Source organism: Somniosus microcephalus, chromosome 2, assembly GCF_052327205.1.
Source record: "Somniosus microcephalus isolate GS21.2 chromosome 2, FLI_Smic_1.0, whole genome shotgun sequence".
Taxonomy (NCBI): Eukaryota; Metazoa; Chordata; class Chondrichthyes; order Squaliformes; family Somniosidae; genus Somniosus; species Somniosus microcephalus.
Window position 1 is genome coordinate 5,582,233 of NC_140988.1, and position 17,013 is coordinate 5,599,245.

The 17,013-nt window shown below is 48.5% G+C and overlaps 1 protein-coding gene across 1 annotated transcript; it reads right to left on the reverse strand.

Annotated features, from left to right (window-relative positions):
• Window positions 1–2,154: 2,154 nt before the first annotated feature.
• Window positions 2,155–14,065, reverse strand: LOC147122508 (proheparin-binding EGF-like growth factor). The gene is made up of 6 exons (XM_086006040.1): window positions 13,852–14,065; window positions 13,130–13,345; window positions 11,227–11,413; window positions 8,278–8,436; window positions 6,830–6,918; window positions 2,155–4,282 (listed from the first exon to the last, which is right to left on the reverse strand). Exons 1-5 carry the CDS (start codon window positions 13,889–13,891, stop codon window positions 6,834–6,836), a joined length of 687 nt encoding a protein of 228 aa, XP_085862166.1. The 5' UTR covers window positions 13,892–14,065; the 3' UTR covers window positions 2,155–4,282; window positions 6,830–6,833.
• Window positions 14,066–17,013: the final 2,948 nt, after the last annotated feature.

Genomic DNA, 17,013 nt, shown 5'->3' on the forward strand with positions numbered 1-17,013 from the left:
CTGAGGGGCGACCTAATTGAGGTGTATAAAATTATGAGGGGCCTAGATAGAGTGGATAGGAAGGACCTATTTCCCCTAGCAGCGAGGTCAATAACCAGGGGGCAGAGATTTAAAGTAATTGGTAGAAGGATTAGAGGGGAGTTGAGGAGAACTTTTTTCACCCAGAAGGTGGTGGGGATCTGGAACTCACTGCCTGAAAGGGTGGGAGAGGCAGAAACCCTCATCACGTTTAAAAAGTACTTGGATATGCACTTGAAGTGCCGTAACCTACAGGGCTACGGACCAAGAGCTGGAAAGTGGGATTAGGCTGGAGAGCTTTTGTCGGCCGGTCCAGACACGATGGGCCGAATGGCCTCCTTCTGTGCTGTAACTTTCTATGATTCTTTGATGATTCTAATCCAGAGACACAGGTTAAAATCCCACCACGGCAGATGTGGAATTTAAATTCAGTTAATTAAATCTGGACTTTAAAAAAATGCCAGTATCAGTAATGGTGACCATGAAACAACCGGATTGTTGGAAAAACCCATCTGGTTCACTAATGCCCTTTAGGGAAGGAAATCGGGGGGGGTGCGGGGAAGAGAGTTCCAGATTTCTACTACCCTTTGTGTGAAGAAGTGCTTCCTGACATCACCCCTGAACAGCCGGGCTCGAATTTTAAGGTTCTGCCCCCTTGTTCTGGACTCCCCCCACCAGAGGAAATAGTTTCTCTCGATCTACTCTGTGAAATTTTAATCATCTTAAACGCCTCGATTAGATCACCCCTTAATCTTCTATTCTGGTTTTTTTTTTTACATTCTGGCATAGTCTAATTCGGTGCACAGGAAATTTCAGCTTAAATTGACAATTAAAAACTGGTGTACAAATGGGAGCAAAATCAGGTGCAACTTCCTGATTAAACTGCTGCAGGAAACTGGCACACGCACGGACATTCCGGAGAGAGATGCGGAGAGGGGCAGTGAGTTATTGCTCCGCTGGCCGAGTTCACAGGGGTCAGCAGTGGAAGGGGTGAGCAGGACAGGAAGGAATTTGGCAAGAAGGTTGGCGAGAGGGGATGGGGCAGTTGCTGGGAGGGGAGCGGGTGGGGCGGCGGGTTCTACTGATACGGAGGCAGTGACGATTGCCTCGGTGGGCCCTTCGGAGAGTGCCGAGAGAGGCACAAAGGGAGTCAAAGCTGGGACAGCGACAGGAGAGCAGAAATAGAATTTCACTGTAAACGGTAGTTTCCCAAGGTAACCCACTTAAAACCACTTTTGCTATAGAAACATAGAAGATAGGAGCAGGAGTAGGCCATTCGGCCCCTCAAGCCTGCTCGCCATTCAATGAGATCATGGCTGATCATCCAAATTCAGTACCCTGTCCCTGCCTTCTCCCCATATCCCTTTAACCTTAAGAAATATATCTAACTCCTTCTTGAATATATTTAATGAATTGGCCTCAACTGCCTTCTGTGGTAGAGAATTCCACAGGTTCACCACTCTCTGGGTGAAGAAATTCCTCCTCATCTCAGTCCTAAATGGCTTACCCCTTATCCTTAGACTGTGACCCCTGGTTCGGGACTCCCCGGCCATCGGGAACATCCTTCCTGCATCTAGTCTGTCTAGTCCTGTTAGAATTTTATAAGTTTCAATGAGATCCCCTCTCATTCTTCTAAACTCCAGTGAGTATAAGCCCAATCGACCCAATCTCTCCTCATACGTCATTCCTGCCATCCCAGGTATCAGCCTGGTGAATCTTCGCTGCACTCCCTCCATGGCAAAAACATCCTATATTGTGACATTGGAATTAAAAAAAACATTTTTAGGGGGTTTTCTGAGTCAGTATAAGAAGGGACAGTAGATGCATTGCCACAGATAAGGTCTATAACTCATTTTCAATAAAGGAACATCATTTTTTCCCGGTAAGATGGGCACAGGAATTTCAAAATTCTCAAACAAGTTCCCAACAAGTTTTGGTTTCACACGGAGGGTGTTTGCAGAATGCAGTTTAAGTTTCTATTTTGGAAAAAAAGTTCTTTAAATAAACATCACATTCCACCAGTGCTGTGAATGATGTCATGGAAGAAAGGAGTCTTGTGTGGAGATATGATCACAGAAAAGAAACCTTTAAAAGAAAAGCGGTCGACCTCCAATAACACCAAGGCAGCCAGACAGGTTTATTCAAGTCCTTCTTTATTGAATAGCTTGCTTCTCAATAATAATATTTTCAATTCTTAAAATTCAGTTGTAAAAAACAAAAATGGAGATAAATAACTTTAAATAACAAATAAATATTGATACATTAATAAACCTGCTCAAGAAATCCTTGATACAATTTCTATTCTCAAACTTTAAGCATTTAACAGAGCAAGGGGGGAGGGGGGGGAAGGAGGGGGGTTAAGGGTCACCGTGGATGACTCTGGTTAAGGCAGTGATTAGCTGACCCAGTCTGTGCTGAGTGCGATGAACTCTGATAGGACAAGAGAGGGACTAAAATTGGCCCCCGCGTTCCTGGGACGCAAGAGGGAAAGATTGCTGGAAAAAACAGAATTCCTGGTCCGATATCTATTGAGTGATCCCCGCTGAACGTGCACATACCAACACTGTATGAGGGTAGGACAGGATCCAGCTTATCCAAATGCGCTTCACATCAAATACCCATCAATATGCAATGCACTTGAACTATTTACAGAGCACGAATCGTATTTAGCTCCTTAGCTGGTAATAGTTTACACAATAAACACTCCCTGTGCAACAGTAACCACAGGAGATTAACAAATATTTCTCATCTACATGCTGCCCCTCAGCGACATCATCCCTAACATCGCCATTCTCCGTCCCTGCCTCAGGTCGACTGGCTGATGAAATCCCCATCCTTGCTTTTGTTACCTCCGGACTTGTCTATTCCAAAGCTCCCATCCTCTACCCTCCATATTCTTCAGCTCATCCTAAACTCTGCTGCACCCCCCCCCCCATGCCCCCCCATGCTCACTGACCTGCAATGGCTCCCGATCTGGCAATGACTGAAATGTTAAATTCTCGTTTTCAAATCCCTCCATGGACACCCCCCGCCAATCTCTGTAACCTCCTCCAGCCCTTCAAGAACTCTGCTTTCCTCTATCACTGCCCTCTTGTGCATCCCCCGCGTCCTTCACCCCACCATTGGCGGCCGTGCCTTCAGCTGCCTGGGCCCCAAGCTCTGGAATTCCCTCCCTAAACCTCTCCGCCTCCTTTAAGACACTTTGGCCTCGAAATTCGGTGGGCTGCGCCACCAGTTAGCGCCTAAAGAGGGCATTCAGTGGCTTTAGCGCCACTGGCCACACCTCCCGCGATATTTAGCGGGGCACTAATGGCGGCATTAGCCTGTTGCGCTGCGCCGCCACCGATGACATCATCGGTGTGCACAGCGCCCCGCTACCGCCCCGATCGCGATATATGGTAGCGCCCGCCTCTGTAGCGCCGTTCGCAAATCGCGCCCGGTTCACGGGGCCTACCTGTGGCGGCAGTGGCGCAAATTAAGGTGGAGGCGTGGGGGCGGCCATTTTTCCCGGTGGCCGCCTGCCAGCACCTCCGTCCCCGGCCTCCTGATCCGCCACCCCCCCCCCCGGGCATTGCCGGCTGTGTCCCGAGTGCCCGGCACTTCTCCTCGGTGCCGGGCTCTTCTGTCGGCACTCGCGATCACTCATCGCGCTGGTGCAGGCCCCTCCCCCTTCAGAAACGGAGGAAGGCCTGCAGTACCGCAGCGCGCCGTGCCGCGGCGTGTGGCGCTGCGGCACTTTGCGCTGCGATATTCAGTTTCAGCGCCCGAAGAGGGACGCGGGGCACCTCGAGCAGCGCCCAGAGTCCCTCTTGGGGCGTTCAAGATGAATTTCCGGCGGTCACAACTGCTCCGATCGCAGCGGTAATTCCGGCGCCCAGGCGAGCTGGGCGCCCCTGTTTGCGGCTCCACCGAATTTCTCCCCCTTTGTAAAATCTACCTCTTTGCCAAAGGTTTGAGTCGCCTTTCCTAATAGCTACTTATGTGGCTCAGTGTCGATTGTTGTTTGAGAACGCTCCCGGGAAGCGCCTTGGGATGTTTTTTACAACGATAAGGGGCGCTATACAAATGCAAGTTGTTGCTGTTGTTACACATTGGCCACGTCGGAGTTTTGCTTCGAAGGAGGGTGTTAAACTACTGTTATACATCATGATCAGCGGTGAAACGGAAGAAATTGGAGGGAGAAATAAGCGGGCATCCCATAATAGATGAAGATAGATATATCGGATTTCTTCTCCAGTTTCTCAAACGTCTGATGCAGTCCTTCCTGAAATACAAGTTCATCAGCCATTAGCTTCAATAGGAACCAGTGCAACGCGTGCGGCTCAACAGCCTTCCTGAAATACATTTCAAAACAAGGTCATTTCCCTCACTACAAGTTTGTCCGTTTTTATCTTCAGTTACGTATCTCAAGATGGACATAAAGGCGGCACATGGCCGTCATTATGGGATGGAGATTGCAGCAGGGACACGTTGAGAAACATCACCCTTGGTGGGTTCCTTGTTTTTAACGTTGCCCGTTGAACATCAATGGCGCCAGTTCGGTGATCACTTCAGGACACCACTTCAGGACACCACTTGATGTAATTTGCCCAGTTAAGTTGGATTCCAATCACTGCAACTGTTTCCAGACTCGGGGTAATTCCGTCACCCAAGCGGATCGCTCTCCCGTTGGATGGGACGGTAATCGGGGCGGGATCGCCCACGGGCAGACAAACCGCTCCACTCGGGACAAACCGCTCCACTCGGGACAAACCGCTCCACTCGGGACCCCAGCTCTGGTTGGACGGATTCCCGGAGGTGTTGTCACATGACCTCCCACCTCTAACTGCCCCCCCCCGCACTCCCGCCATTGGTCGCCCGGCACATCCATCCTCGCGGTGCCCCACTCCCGCCATTGGTCGAGGGATGGTCCATCCTCGCGGTGCCCCACTCCCGCCATTGGTCGAGGGATGGTCCATCCTCGCGGTGCCCCACTCCCGCCATTGGTCGCCCGGCACATTCATCCTCGCAGTGCCCCACTCCCGCCATTGGTCAAGGGACGGTCCATCCTCGCGGTGCCCCGCCTTCCAGCGGCCAATCAGGAAGCGAAGAGACTCTTTGTTCCCTGATTGGATGATTACTGACCCTCAGTCAAACAACACTTTTCCCTCCATGTCCAATATTTTTATAACAAGCAAATACGTTCAAAGAAAAGAAACAATTTTTTTATTGCCCTGATGATTTCCCATCCCCCCGGGTTTTTGCTCGCAGTCAGTGCCCTGGAGATTCACCTTCCAATCCCGGAGACTCCAGGGCAATCCGGGAGGGTTGGCAACTAATTACCACCCAGGTGATGGGAGGTGAAAATGACCCCCCATTGAGATTGGAGAGGTGCTGCCTCCTGGCTCAAACTGGTGGCAGTGGACAATCCCAGTGACGGAGCTGGAAGGCCTGATAATTACATGATATTGGGCCTCGGGGGCCCATTTAAATGAGCTGCTTGTCCCTCAGGCAGCTTGCGGGCGAAGTGGAATCCCCGCTGTGTCGCCGGGAGCAGCCTTCACGTAGGTTCATTGGGGCGGGCGGGAGATCAGGAGGGGGCCGAGCGGGAGCCAGCAACAGTCTACTGGACAGCTGTGGAGCCAGGAGGAACACTCCTGATCCTCCCGGCCCCGTATTTGGGCAAGTCTGTTTTTCGGCAACCTCCAAAGTTACCATCAGTTCAGCTGCCGGTAGCTTTGGTGACACCGAACACGGCAGGCCAGACACCAGCTAAGATCAGGGCAGCCCAATTTCTGGAAGGGGTCCTGAAACGGGCTTTGGGCATTCCATTTGCATATCCAAAGATGTCCAACGGCCATTTCAGGCACGAGCCCTGGACGCATATATACTTCAGCCTTTACCAATATGGCGGGCGGCGCACTTCCGGAGCGGAATAAGTGTGAACACCACCGGCGCCAAATTGGGCGCATAGGGACCCGCTTTATGCCTGAATGACGGGAGCGACATCAACACATTTCTAGGCTGAGTTTTGGCTGCTGCATTCATTCCTCGGGTGTCTACAAAGCTACCTGCTCATCAAGACCTACAACTTTCCATTCAAAATCGCACAAAACCTCAAAAGGAGCCGAGATTCAGGGGAACATTTACACCAGACTTTAGTGATATACAGTTTGAGAAAAAAAACAGGAGAGCATAAATACAGACATTTCTCAAACAGGATAGTCTCCATTGTGATGGTATTCTAGAGTCTTAGCAGTTGTGGAATACATCCAAAGTAGATTAAAATGTCTTTGGACCAGAGGAGGCTGAGGGGAGATTTAATTGAGGGGCCCAGACAGAGTGGATAGGAAGGACCTATTTCCCTCAGCGGAGAGGTCAATAACCAGGGGGCAGAGATTTAAAGTAATTGGTAGAAGGATTAGAGGGGAGTTGAGAACTTTCTTCACCCAGAGGGTGGTGGGGGTCTGGAACTCCCTGCCTGATAGGGTGGTAGAGGCAGAAACCCTCATCACATTTAAAAAGTACTTGGATATGCACCTGGAGTGCTGTAACCTGCAGGGCTACGGACCCAGAGCTGGAAAGTGGGATTCGGCTGGAGATCTTTGTCGGCCGGCACAGACACGATGGGCCGAATGACCTCCTCCTGTGCCGTAAATTTCTATGAATCTATGATAAACCCAAGAGCAAACAGGTTCCTCCGCCCTTACATTTAACAAATCCTTATGAAATTATTAATTGAATACAGATATAATTCAGTCTTGGGGCACCGAAATAAAAAACCACAAGGTCCGATTTTTTTTTTTTAAAACACAGAAGTAATTTAACTTACATTTTTAAACCACAATTCCATTCTCTGTTCCCAGTTTTTGTTTCTCTTCACTCACAACGTCATGTTCGACCCGCCTTCTTTTCCTAATTCTGAAACAAGGAGACGTCATTAGAAACGCAGTGATGAAAGCAAAGCCATTTAGTCTTCTTTAACACATGAGGGAGAAAGGAATAGAAAGGCTCGGGCTCGACGGGCCGAATGGCCTCCTTCTGTGCTGTAACCATTCTATATGTAGATGGGGTGAGATGGAGAGGGGCGGGAGGAGGCTGGTGTGGAGCATAAACACCGCATGGACCAGTTGGGCCGAATGGCCTGTTTCGGTGCCGTAAATAATTCATAACATTCTCGTTTCAGAATTGCTCTCAAGTTATAGTTGGGAACGCTTTTAAATCGCAACTTAGCGATTCTCTCTGGAATTTAGAAGAATGAGAGATGATCTCATTAAAACACAAGATTCTGTGGGGGATTGACAGGGTAGATGCAGAGAGGTTGTTTCCCCCCTGGCTGGAGAGTCTAGAACTAGGGGGGTCACAGTCTCAGGATAAGGGGTCGGCCATTTAGGACTGAGATGAGGAGGAATTTCTTCACTCAGAGGGTGGTGAATCTTTGGAATTCTCTACCCCAGAGGGCTGTGGAGGCTCAGTCGTTGAGTATATTCAAGGCTGAGACCGATAGATTTTTGGACTCTCGGGGAATGGAGGGATATGGAGATCGGGCGGGAAAGTGGAGTTGAGGTCGAAGATCAGCCATGACCTTATTGAATGGTGGAGCAGGCTCGAGGGGCTGAATGGCCGACTCCTGCTCCTATTTCTTATGTTCTTATGAACCAGGAGAGTGGAGATATTCCCTTCGCATATGCACACCCAGAAAAGTTGATTTGTGCAAGTTCCAAGCACCAACAGGTGACTGCACGCCAAGGAATAGACTCTATCACGGTCTCCAGCACTTAAAACATCCGGCCAAAAAGGGATATTGACCATTAGTCATTTGCATCATCAATTTCAAAGTTGCCGGTTACAGTATCTCAAATACTCTCGTTTATTTCGGCCACAAACGGCTGTGTTTGCTCAGCAGTTGGCGCCTGGTTAAGGTGCACTGAATGCAAAAACAAAGATAAGTAAATAACGCCTCATTAATGTTCAATTATCTTTTACTTAAACCCTTCTAATCCCCTCTAATCAGGGTGTGTGGGGATTACAGGTTTAGATTAAGCACCGATACTAGTTTAAATGAAACCGCAGAGTGGAGCCGATAACAATTGTGCGAAAGGTCGCTACACAGCGGGAACATTCTTGTCGATTATGGCAATACCGCCATCACGTATAGCGGGCAAGTCGCGTAAGGCACGAACCCGCCCGTTATAAGCGGCGGGGACCGTATATGAACACAGAGTTAGTTGCCAGTGCACAAGTTCACAGCACAAGAAAATTCTCTCAAGTTATACTTACTGCAATGTCACAGCAACAGTCACAGCAGTCAATATGAAGAGGAGCAGTAATACAGCTACTACCACTAATGCGACGGAGAGGCCATCGATTCCCTCCTCGTTTGTTCCTGTATGCAATGCCTGGATCCCACAGCGCTCGTTCTGGTACCCAGGAAGGCATCTAAACATGATAAATGTAAATAGGGATAAAACATCAGCAGGACTGAAAGTATACATCAAATACCCATTAAATAATGGGGAGGGTCACATCTTATCTTTCATGTAGATCACATTTACAAGTCTATTGCAGCTACATCAAATATTCTGCACGGTGCTGGTCTCCACATTAATAAAGGATATAGAGGCACTGGAGAAGGTGCAAAAAAGACTTACAAGGATGATACCAGAACCACCTTGGTGTCATATTTGACCCTGAAATGAGCTTCTGACCACATTTCCGCAGCATAGGAAAGACCGCCTATTTCCACCTCCGTAACATCGCCTGTCCCCACCCCTGCCTCAGCTCATCCGCTGCTGAACCCTCATCCATGCCTTTGTTACCTCTAGACTCGACTATTCCAACGCACTCCTGGCTGGCCTCCCACATTCCACCCTGCATAAACTTGAGGTCATCCAAAACTCTGCTGCCCCGTGTCCGAACTCGCACCAAGTCCCGTTCACCCATCACCCCCTGTGCTCGCTGACCTACATTGGCTCCCGGTTAAGCAACACCTCGATTCCAAAATTCTCATCCTAGTTTTCAAATCCCTACATGGCCTCGCCCCTCCCTATCTCTGTAACCTCCTTCAGCCCCACAACCCCAACCCCCCACCCCCACCAGAGATCTCTGCGCTCCTCTAATTCTGCCCTCTTGAGCATCCCTGATTATAACCGCTCCACCATTGGTGGCTGCGCCTTCTGTTGCCTGGGCCCTAAGCTCTGGAATTCCCTGTTTAAACCTCTCTGTCCTCCTTTAAGATGCTCCTTAAAACCGACCTCTTTGACCAAGCTTTTGGTCACCCGCCCTAATTTCTCCTTATGTGGCTCGGTGTCAAATATTTTGTCTTAAAATACTCCTGTGAAGTGCCTTGGGACGTTTTACTACGTTAAAGGCGCTATATAAATACAAGTTGTTGCTGTTGGATATACTTATCAGGAAAGGGTGAACAGGCTGGGGCTTCTCTCTAGAAAAGGGGAGGCTGAGGGGTGACCTGATAGAGGCCTTTAAAATTTCAAAGGGGTTCGATAGGGTAGACGTAGAGAAGATGTTTCCACTTGTGGGGGAGACCAGAACTAGGGGCCATCAATATAAGAGAGTCACTAATAAATCCAATCGGGAATTCAGGAGAAACTTCTTTACTCAGAGAGTGGTGAGAATGTGGAACTCGCTACCACAGGGAGTGGTTGAGGTGAATAGTATAGATGCATTTAAGGGGAAGCTGGATAAACACATGAGGGAGAAAGGAATAGAAGGATAGGGTGATGGGGTGAGATGAAGAGGGGTGGGAGGGGGCTGGTGTGGAGCAGAAACACCGGCACGGACCAGATGGGCCGAATGGCCTGTTTCTGTGCTGTAATGTAATACATCCAAACTCTATCTGGGTTTATGCATCTTATCCCAGCACTTTTACAAACTTTCAGCTTGAACACACATCCCCTCAGACTTCAAAAGTTCACGTCATTTTACCCTAGTTTTGCGTGGGTTTTCTCCGGGTGCTCCGGTTTCCTCCCACAGTCCAAAGATGTGCGGGTTAGGTTGATTGGCCATGATAAAAAAAATTGGCCCTTAGTGTTAGGGGGGATTAAATACATGGGGTTACGGGAATGGGGCTTGGTTGGGATGGCTGTCGGTGTAGGGACCGGGCCATGATCTCGTTGAATGGCGGAGCAGGCTCGAAGGGCCGAATGGCCTACTCCTGCTCCTATCTTCTATGTTTCTATGTTTCTATATATAATCGGACAGAGGCTTGTAAAAAGGAACAATTCGCAGGGCTATGGGGAAAGAGCAAGCGGGAGAGTGGGACTATTTGGAGAGCTCTTTCAAAGAGGGCTGAATAGTTCCTTCTGTGCTGTCTGATTCTATGAAAACAAGTGCTTCCACAACAATTTTGAAATCGATCAATTATACTGAATAAAGGGAGCAGATGATGCCGCACCACAAACGGAGGATTTTACACCGACAGCTCTGCAGTCTAATTCTCCTTCTGGTATAAACCATGTCCTAACATCAAGAGGGCGAACGACATTGACTGTAGGGTCACCCAGTAATAGTGGCCGCTTTAGCAAGAGGCTAAAATATCTCACAGACGTCACATGGTATGACTGTCTCGATTTCGATAGAGACATTTGGAGTAGAGTCCATGAAAGGATAATATATCAATTGGTGAGGAATAATTACACAGAAGAATTATATCTTTGCAGTATTAGTAAAGAATTATACCCAACTTGGCACTACATAAATATGGCAGACTCGCTCAGAAAAGGATACAACCTCCTTGAGGCTGTGGGGGGGGGGGGGGGGCGGGGGAAACTGAAAATTTCAAAACGGAGGTCGATAGATTTTTGTTGGGCGCAGGTATTAAGGGCTATGGAACCAAGGTGGAAGATGGAGTTAAGATACAGATCAACCGCGATCTGATTGAATGACGAAACAGGGCTCGAGGGGCTGAATGGCCGAACAGGGCTTGAGGGGCTGAATGGCCGGCTCGAGGGGCTGAATGGCCGGCTCGAGGGGCTGAATGGCCTCCTCCTGTTCCCCCCACCTCAAGCTCAGCCGCCGCACCAAAGCACCAGAAGCAATGGCAGCTGGGAAGAAAGGAACGAGCAGAACCATCGTTAACAAGACCAGTCTTTCTCTAAACGACTCTCTATAAACGTGCTTCCTGCAATTAGCCACAGTACGTCAGCACACCTTTATTAAGAAGCACAAGCCAGTTATTCGGAGGGTTCCGCTGCACGTGGAATTACTTACATGCATGATGCTTTATCTAGATCTTTCAAGTATTGGCATTTGCCGTGAATGCAGTAATCCTTGTAAGTAGTTTTGCAGAGATCCTTCTTTTTCTTTCTTCCAGTTCTCTTTCTCTTTCCCTTGCTTTTAGTTTTTTTTGAGCCCTTTTTGTTTCGGTCTTCACCCTGGGGTTTAACAACTGGCTGAACTGAAAGCACAAGTCAATATGTGTCATTTCATATCATTCCACGCTTTCAGATTCTAGTCCCCCCACCCAGTTGAACACTTCTAGTATTAATTTTTCTAACATTTTAAGAGAATACAAAATGTTTCCTCCATATATTATATACACACACTATATGCACACACACTATATAGACACATACATATACAATATAAATAATTTACTTGTACTTCTTGCAATTTAGTATATTGTATTTGCTGCTCACGATGCGGTCTCCTCTACATTGGGAAGACAGGTGACCGCTTTGCAGAACACCTCCGTTCAGTCCGTAAGCGTGACCCTGAGCTTCTGCTCGCCTGTCACTTTAATTCTCCGCTCCATTCCCACTCTGACCTCTCCATCCTCGGCCTCCTACACTGTTCCAATGAAGCTCAATGGAAGCTCGAGGAACAGCACCTCATCTTTCGATTCGGCACTTTACAGCCTTCGGGACTCAACATTGAGTTCAACAATTTCAGATCATAACCTCTGCCACTATTTTTTTCCACATGACAGCTGTTGATGATTCTGCTATTCCCATTTACACCTCCTCTAGACCCATCTTTTGTTTCTTTACCTGCCCCATTACCATCTCCTTTTGCTTTGTACAATCATAATTTTGTCATTTAATCTCTCCTGCCTTCCACCCGATCACAGACCGTCCCTTTTGGTCGATCTTCACTTGGTTAAAACTTGTTACATCTCTAACTTTTTACAGCTCTGATGAAAGGGCATCGACCTGAAACATTAACGGTTTCTCTCTCCCCCACCCCACCCCCACATACGCTGCCTGACCTGCTGAGCATGTCCAGCATTTGCTGTTTTTATTACCATTTTAGTGCCTGCCTTGCAGAAACTCCCATACCACATTTACATTATTGGACTGACAAAGCCCCCAAAAGGTGCAGCACATTTTGTTTGAAGACACTGGGGCCAAGCAACCCAGTGTCTCCTTATTGGGTGAATTAGAAAACTTGCACATGAATGAACATGCCTGAATTTAAAGTATATGCCGCCATATTTTAGTGTCACAACACCAATTCATTTAAAACATTTCCTACATTACAACAGTGACTGCACTGCAAAAAGTACTTCATGGGCTGCGAAGTGCTTTGGGACATCCTGTGGTCATGGAAGGTGCTATAGAAATGCAAGTAACAACAGAAAATGCTGGAAAAACTCAGCAGGCCAGGCAACATCCGTGGAGAGAGAAATAGAGTCAACGTTCCAGGTCGAAACCCTTCGTCAGGACTGAAAAAACACAGGAAATGAAACAGATTAAAAGGCCAGTCTGGGGGCTGGGAAATGGGGGAGGGGATGAAAGAACAAGAGAAGTGAAGAGACATTAAGAGGTATTCAAAACCAGACGAGATGGTGGTAGGACTAGTGGAGGCAAAAGACAGCTCTAGATTAGGTGTGAAATGCGCTGGCAGAGTGGGAGACAGCTGCCATGTGGGAGAGAAATGAGAGTCTTGCTTTCTTCAAACAAAAGCAGTTCGCTGTGATTAGGTTTTAGTATAAAATCAAGTGTGGTATTCATTTCCTGCATTACCAGTTACCGTTGAAGTAAACCGTGGGCATTTTAAACCCATCAATAATTGGCCTTAGACACTGGAAACAGACCGCAAGCCAGAGTGTAATTAATGAAACACCCAGGCATAAACAATGAGTTAAAGTTAGATTATAAAAGAGCTTAGAAACCTTTTGCAGCGAACGTTACATCTTGCAATTCTTCAGATGATGCTAGATCATATTCATCCCCATAGTCATCTTCATAATCCTCACTGAACAGCTCGGTGATCAGTTGCTGGCTGTCACTGGGACTGAAAGTGGGGAGATTGGAAGTGGGAACCCCAGAAGTAACCAACAGCTTCTCAGCCTCCTCCAGAGGCGACCCATTCACTGTCCAGAGGCCGGCTGGAATACAAAAGAGAGATTTTTTTTGTAAAAGTATGCCAGAAGAGGTTCTGATCACAAAGCAACATTTCCCCAGCCATTGCATCAACAGTGAGTGCAATGAGTGACACGCCACACTTTCGATCGATCAATCAATAAAACACTGGGAACAACCTCGCAAGTTTCAAACTTGGTCAAAGAACACGGATCAGAGCGCCGAGCACTTCCGTGTGTCATTACAGCAAAATTCAGATCTAAAAACACTTTCCAATTAAAGCTGGAGTTAGTTTAGCCTCGTTCGGTTTCACAAGTGAAATCACAACACATCCTCTGCAGCCAGAAACAAGTTAAAAGGTCTTTTTATTTTATTGCAAGCGGTCCAGGGCAATGTACAGTATGTGTTATTTCGGATTTCCAACATCCGCAGTATTTTGCTATCGTACAGTATGTCGGTTGCAGACTCCCACGTTTTAGTAACAATTTTAAAAACATTCTTTACAACAAAAAAAACCTAAAACTTTCTTTACCTGCGGTTGTCACCAGCAGCAACGCTTGCAATGTAATCATCTTTTTAAAAAATACCCACACACAGTGATCTAAATGCAAGCTGGTTGGGGCTTTGCTGCTCCTGGACCTGCTGCTGTGCCGAGCCCCGGGCTGCTGTGCACCCTCTGCTCCAGGTGTGCTGCCTTACCTGGAGCTCCGCCTCTGCTCCATTGGTTTAAGCAACCTGCCACTCACACCCCAGTGACGTCAGCCCCACCCGCCCCGCCCCCTTGACTCATCACCCCCCCTCTGCTTCTTTTGATTGCACAAGTCAACTTTTTAACCTTGTATGATTAAACAAATCAACTGTAAATCAATAAAACCTTAAATAAAACTTAACAAATCAAATCATTTTTTTTTTTAATTTGAGCATTTTACAGTGAATGACATTACAGAGCTCAAGTCTCAGCTCTTTGTACAAAGTCACAAGCCCTCCTGCCGACAAGGCAGGGGTCCCAGCCTCTACAAGCTTCTTGGTCGTCTTCACTTGTTCATCCGGATAGCGGGTCTCCAGGAATTCACACGGATGAGGGTCGGCGCTCCCAGTGGAGGGTTTGTGCAGATCCGGCAGATACTCTTCTCCATCTGCAGAGCTCTCTGCGTCGCCGAGCGGAGCCTCCCGCTCTCCCGACCGAACAAGTGGACTGTAAAGAAGCTTAAAAAACCCTAGATTAATATTTAAAACTTAGCAAATTAAATTAAAATCACCCCGGCCGGGGAGACGATGCACTCCAGTCCCCGCGGCACCCACCGGTCGCGGGAGGCCTCGAGGTGCCGACGGACACTACGTGCTCCATCTCCAGGGCCACCCGGGCGTGAACATGGCCGCGGAAGAGAGGCAGGCAATCGGGCCGGATGACCCCCTCGACCGCCCGCTACCTGGACCTGTTTATGGCCGTCATAGCCAGGCCCAGGAGCGGTTCTACGAGGAGGTCCCCCGACCTGCCCGCTACCCTCCGCACAGGGTGACCGAAGATCAGGAGCGTGGGACTGAAGTGCAGCCAGAAATCGAGGAGCAGCCCCTTCAGATAATGGAAGATGGCCTGCAACCTCTCACACTCAATGTAAATATGGAACACAGACTCCTCTAGGCTGCAGAAGAGGCAGGCGGTCTGGGAGTCCATGAACCTACTTAAAACCATATTGCACGGGGCTGCTCCGTACAACACCCTCCAGGCCAAGTCCCCAATAGAACAAGGGAGGACTCCCACGTAGACAGCCCTCCCCCCCTTTTGTGACGCCACCTCAAGTGGGCAGGAAAGTTTGGCGCAAGTTTTTACTCATTAACCCAATAAAGAGAAAAGGAAAGACTTGCATTTCTATAGCGCCTTTCACGACAGCCAGACGTAACCCCCCCAACACCCCCCCCACGATGTGCTTCACAGCCAATGAGGTACTTTTCGAAGGGCAGCCGCTGGTTGGGAAACACGGCGGCCAATTTGTGCACAGCAAGCTCCCACAAACAGCAACATGATAATGATCAGATCATCTGTTTTAGTGATGCTGGTTGAGGGATATATATTGTCCCCAGGACACCGGGGAGAACTCCCCCCCTGCTCTTCTTCAAAATAGTGCCGTGGGATCTTTAACATGCACCTGAGAGAGCAGGCGGGGCTCCAGTTTAATGTCTCATCTGAAAGACGGCACCTCTGACAGTGCAGCGCTCCCTCAGTACTGCACTGGAGTGTCAGCCTAGATTTTTTGAGCTCGACACTGGCTTGCTTGCCCCCCAAGTGTCTTCAAGCAAGGCTAAGAGGTGACCTAATCGAGGTTTTTCGCTGATAGCGCACCCTCGCCTCTGCGTCAGAAGTTTGCGGGTTCGAGTCCCACTCCAGAGACCTGCACACGAAAACCTTCTCAAGAGCAATTAGGGATGGGCAATAAATGCTGACCTTGCCAGCGACGCCCACATCCCATAAACGGGAAAAAAAAAATCACTGGAAATAGATCTCGAGGGGGTGATGTGGAGAATTCTTTTCACTCAGAGAGTTGTCGGGATCGGGAGCGCTCGACCTGAAAGGGCGGTAGAAGCTGATTCCATCAGTAATTTTAAAAGGAGTTGGATGGGTTCTTGAGGATGAGCCACTGACAGGGTTATGGACAAAGAGCGGAGGCGTGGGACTGAACACGACGGCTCTTTCAAGAGCTGGCATGGGCACGACAGGCCGAATGGCCTCCTCCTGTGCTGTAAGTTTCTATGAATCTATTCTATGAACAAACAAAAGTGCCTCCCCCTTTTTAGAGGGGCACAAGTAATAAGGAACCAAAACCACAAAACAAAGGAAACTTATACAATTAAATAATGGGCCAGAATTTGCTGTCAAATTAAGGCACAAATATTACAGCAACTCGAGGCAAGGGGCAGTTTCGCCGTTAAATGCGGAAATCCAAACGTTGCTGTGCGAGTTGCTTTGTGAAAACGGCATCTCGCTGAATAATATTATTCCCAGTGTCCACCATGCACTCCAGCCCCTTGTGGAGCCCGCCAGTCACGGAAGGCCTCAAGCGTACCGGCGGAGGCCGCGTGAGAGAGGCATGAAGCCAAAGTGACCGCTCCCCCCCCCACCCCACCGCCGCCCCCCCCCCCAACGGGCCACGTCCAACCAGGAGCAGACCCACGAGGAGTTCCTCCAACAAGTTCTCCCCGGTGTCCTGGGGCCAATATTTATCCTCCCCAAACAACATCTGGTCGTTACCACATTGCTGATTGCGGGAGCTTGCTGTGCGTAAATTGGCTGCTGCGTTTTCATCATTACAATAGTGACTACGCTTCAAAAATATTTTATTGGCTGTGAAGGGCATTGGGATGTCCCGAAGTTGTGAAAGGCTTTCTTTTCTTCTCCTCAGTTTCAAGCAGTGGCTGATGAGGTTATCCTAAAACTATATTCTCCAGGGCATGTATCAGCAGGTCATTTGATGTGTTTTATTACTTTGTCTGTTTTAATCATTAGCTACTCCAAAGGTATGACTAACAGTAATATTGATTCTCCCTGGTTACCGAGGATCTGTTCTAGATCATAGTGTGCAAGGAGCAGTGAAGGCAATTAACCATATTCCATAAATGCCATTCTAAGGGAGTGTGTCACCGGCCAAGGAGGCGTCACAGCTGGATCGAGACTCCCATCTGCCTGTTCAACGGGGCC

What these genes read in the sequence shown, in the direction of transcription:
- LOC147122508 (XM_086006040.1), bottom strand. Translation starts at nt 13,891, where the DNA reads ATGATTACATTGCAAGCGTTGCTGCTGGTGACAACCGCAG. An exon ending in GCTGCTGGTGACAACCGCAG is followed by an intron (nt 13,346 to 13,851) that starts GTAAAGAAAGTT and finishes TTTGTATTCCAG; the next exon opens with CCGGCCTCTGGACAGTGAAT. An exon ending in TGTAACGTTCGCTGCAAAAG is followed by an intron (nt 11,414 to 13,129) that starts GTTTCTAAGCTC and finishes TTGTGCTTTCAG; the next exon opens with TTCAGCCAGTTGTTAAACCC.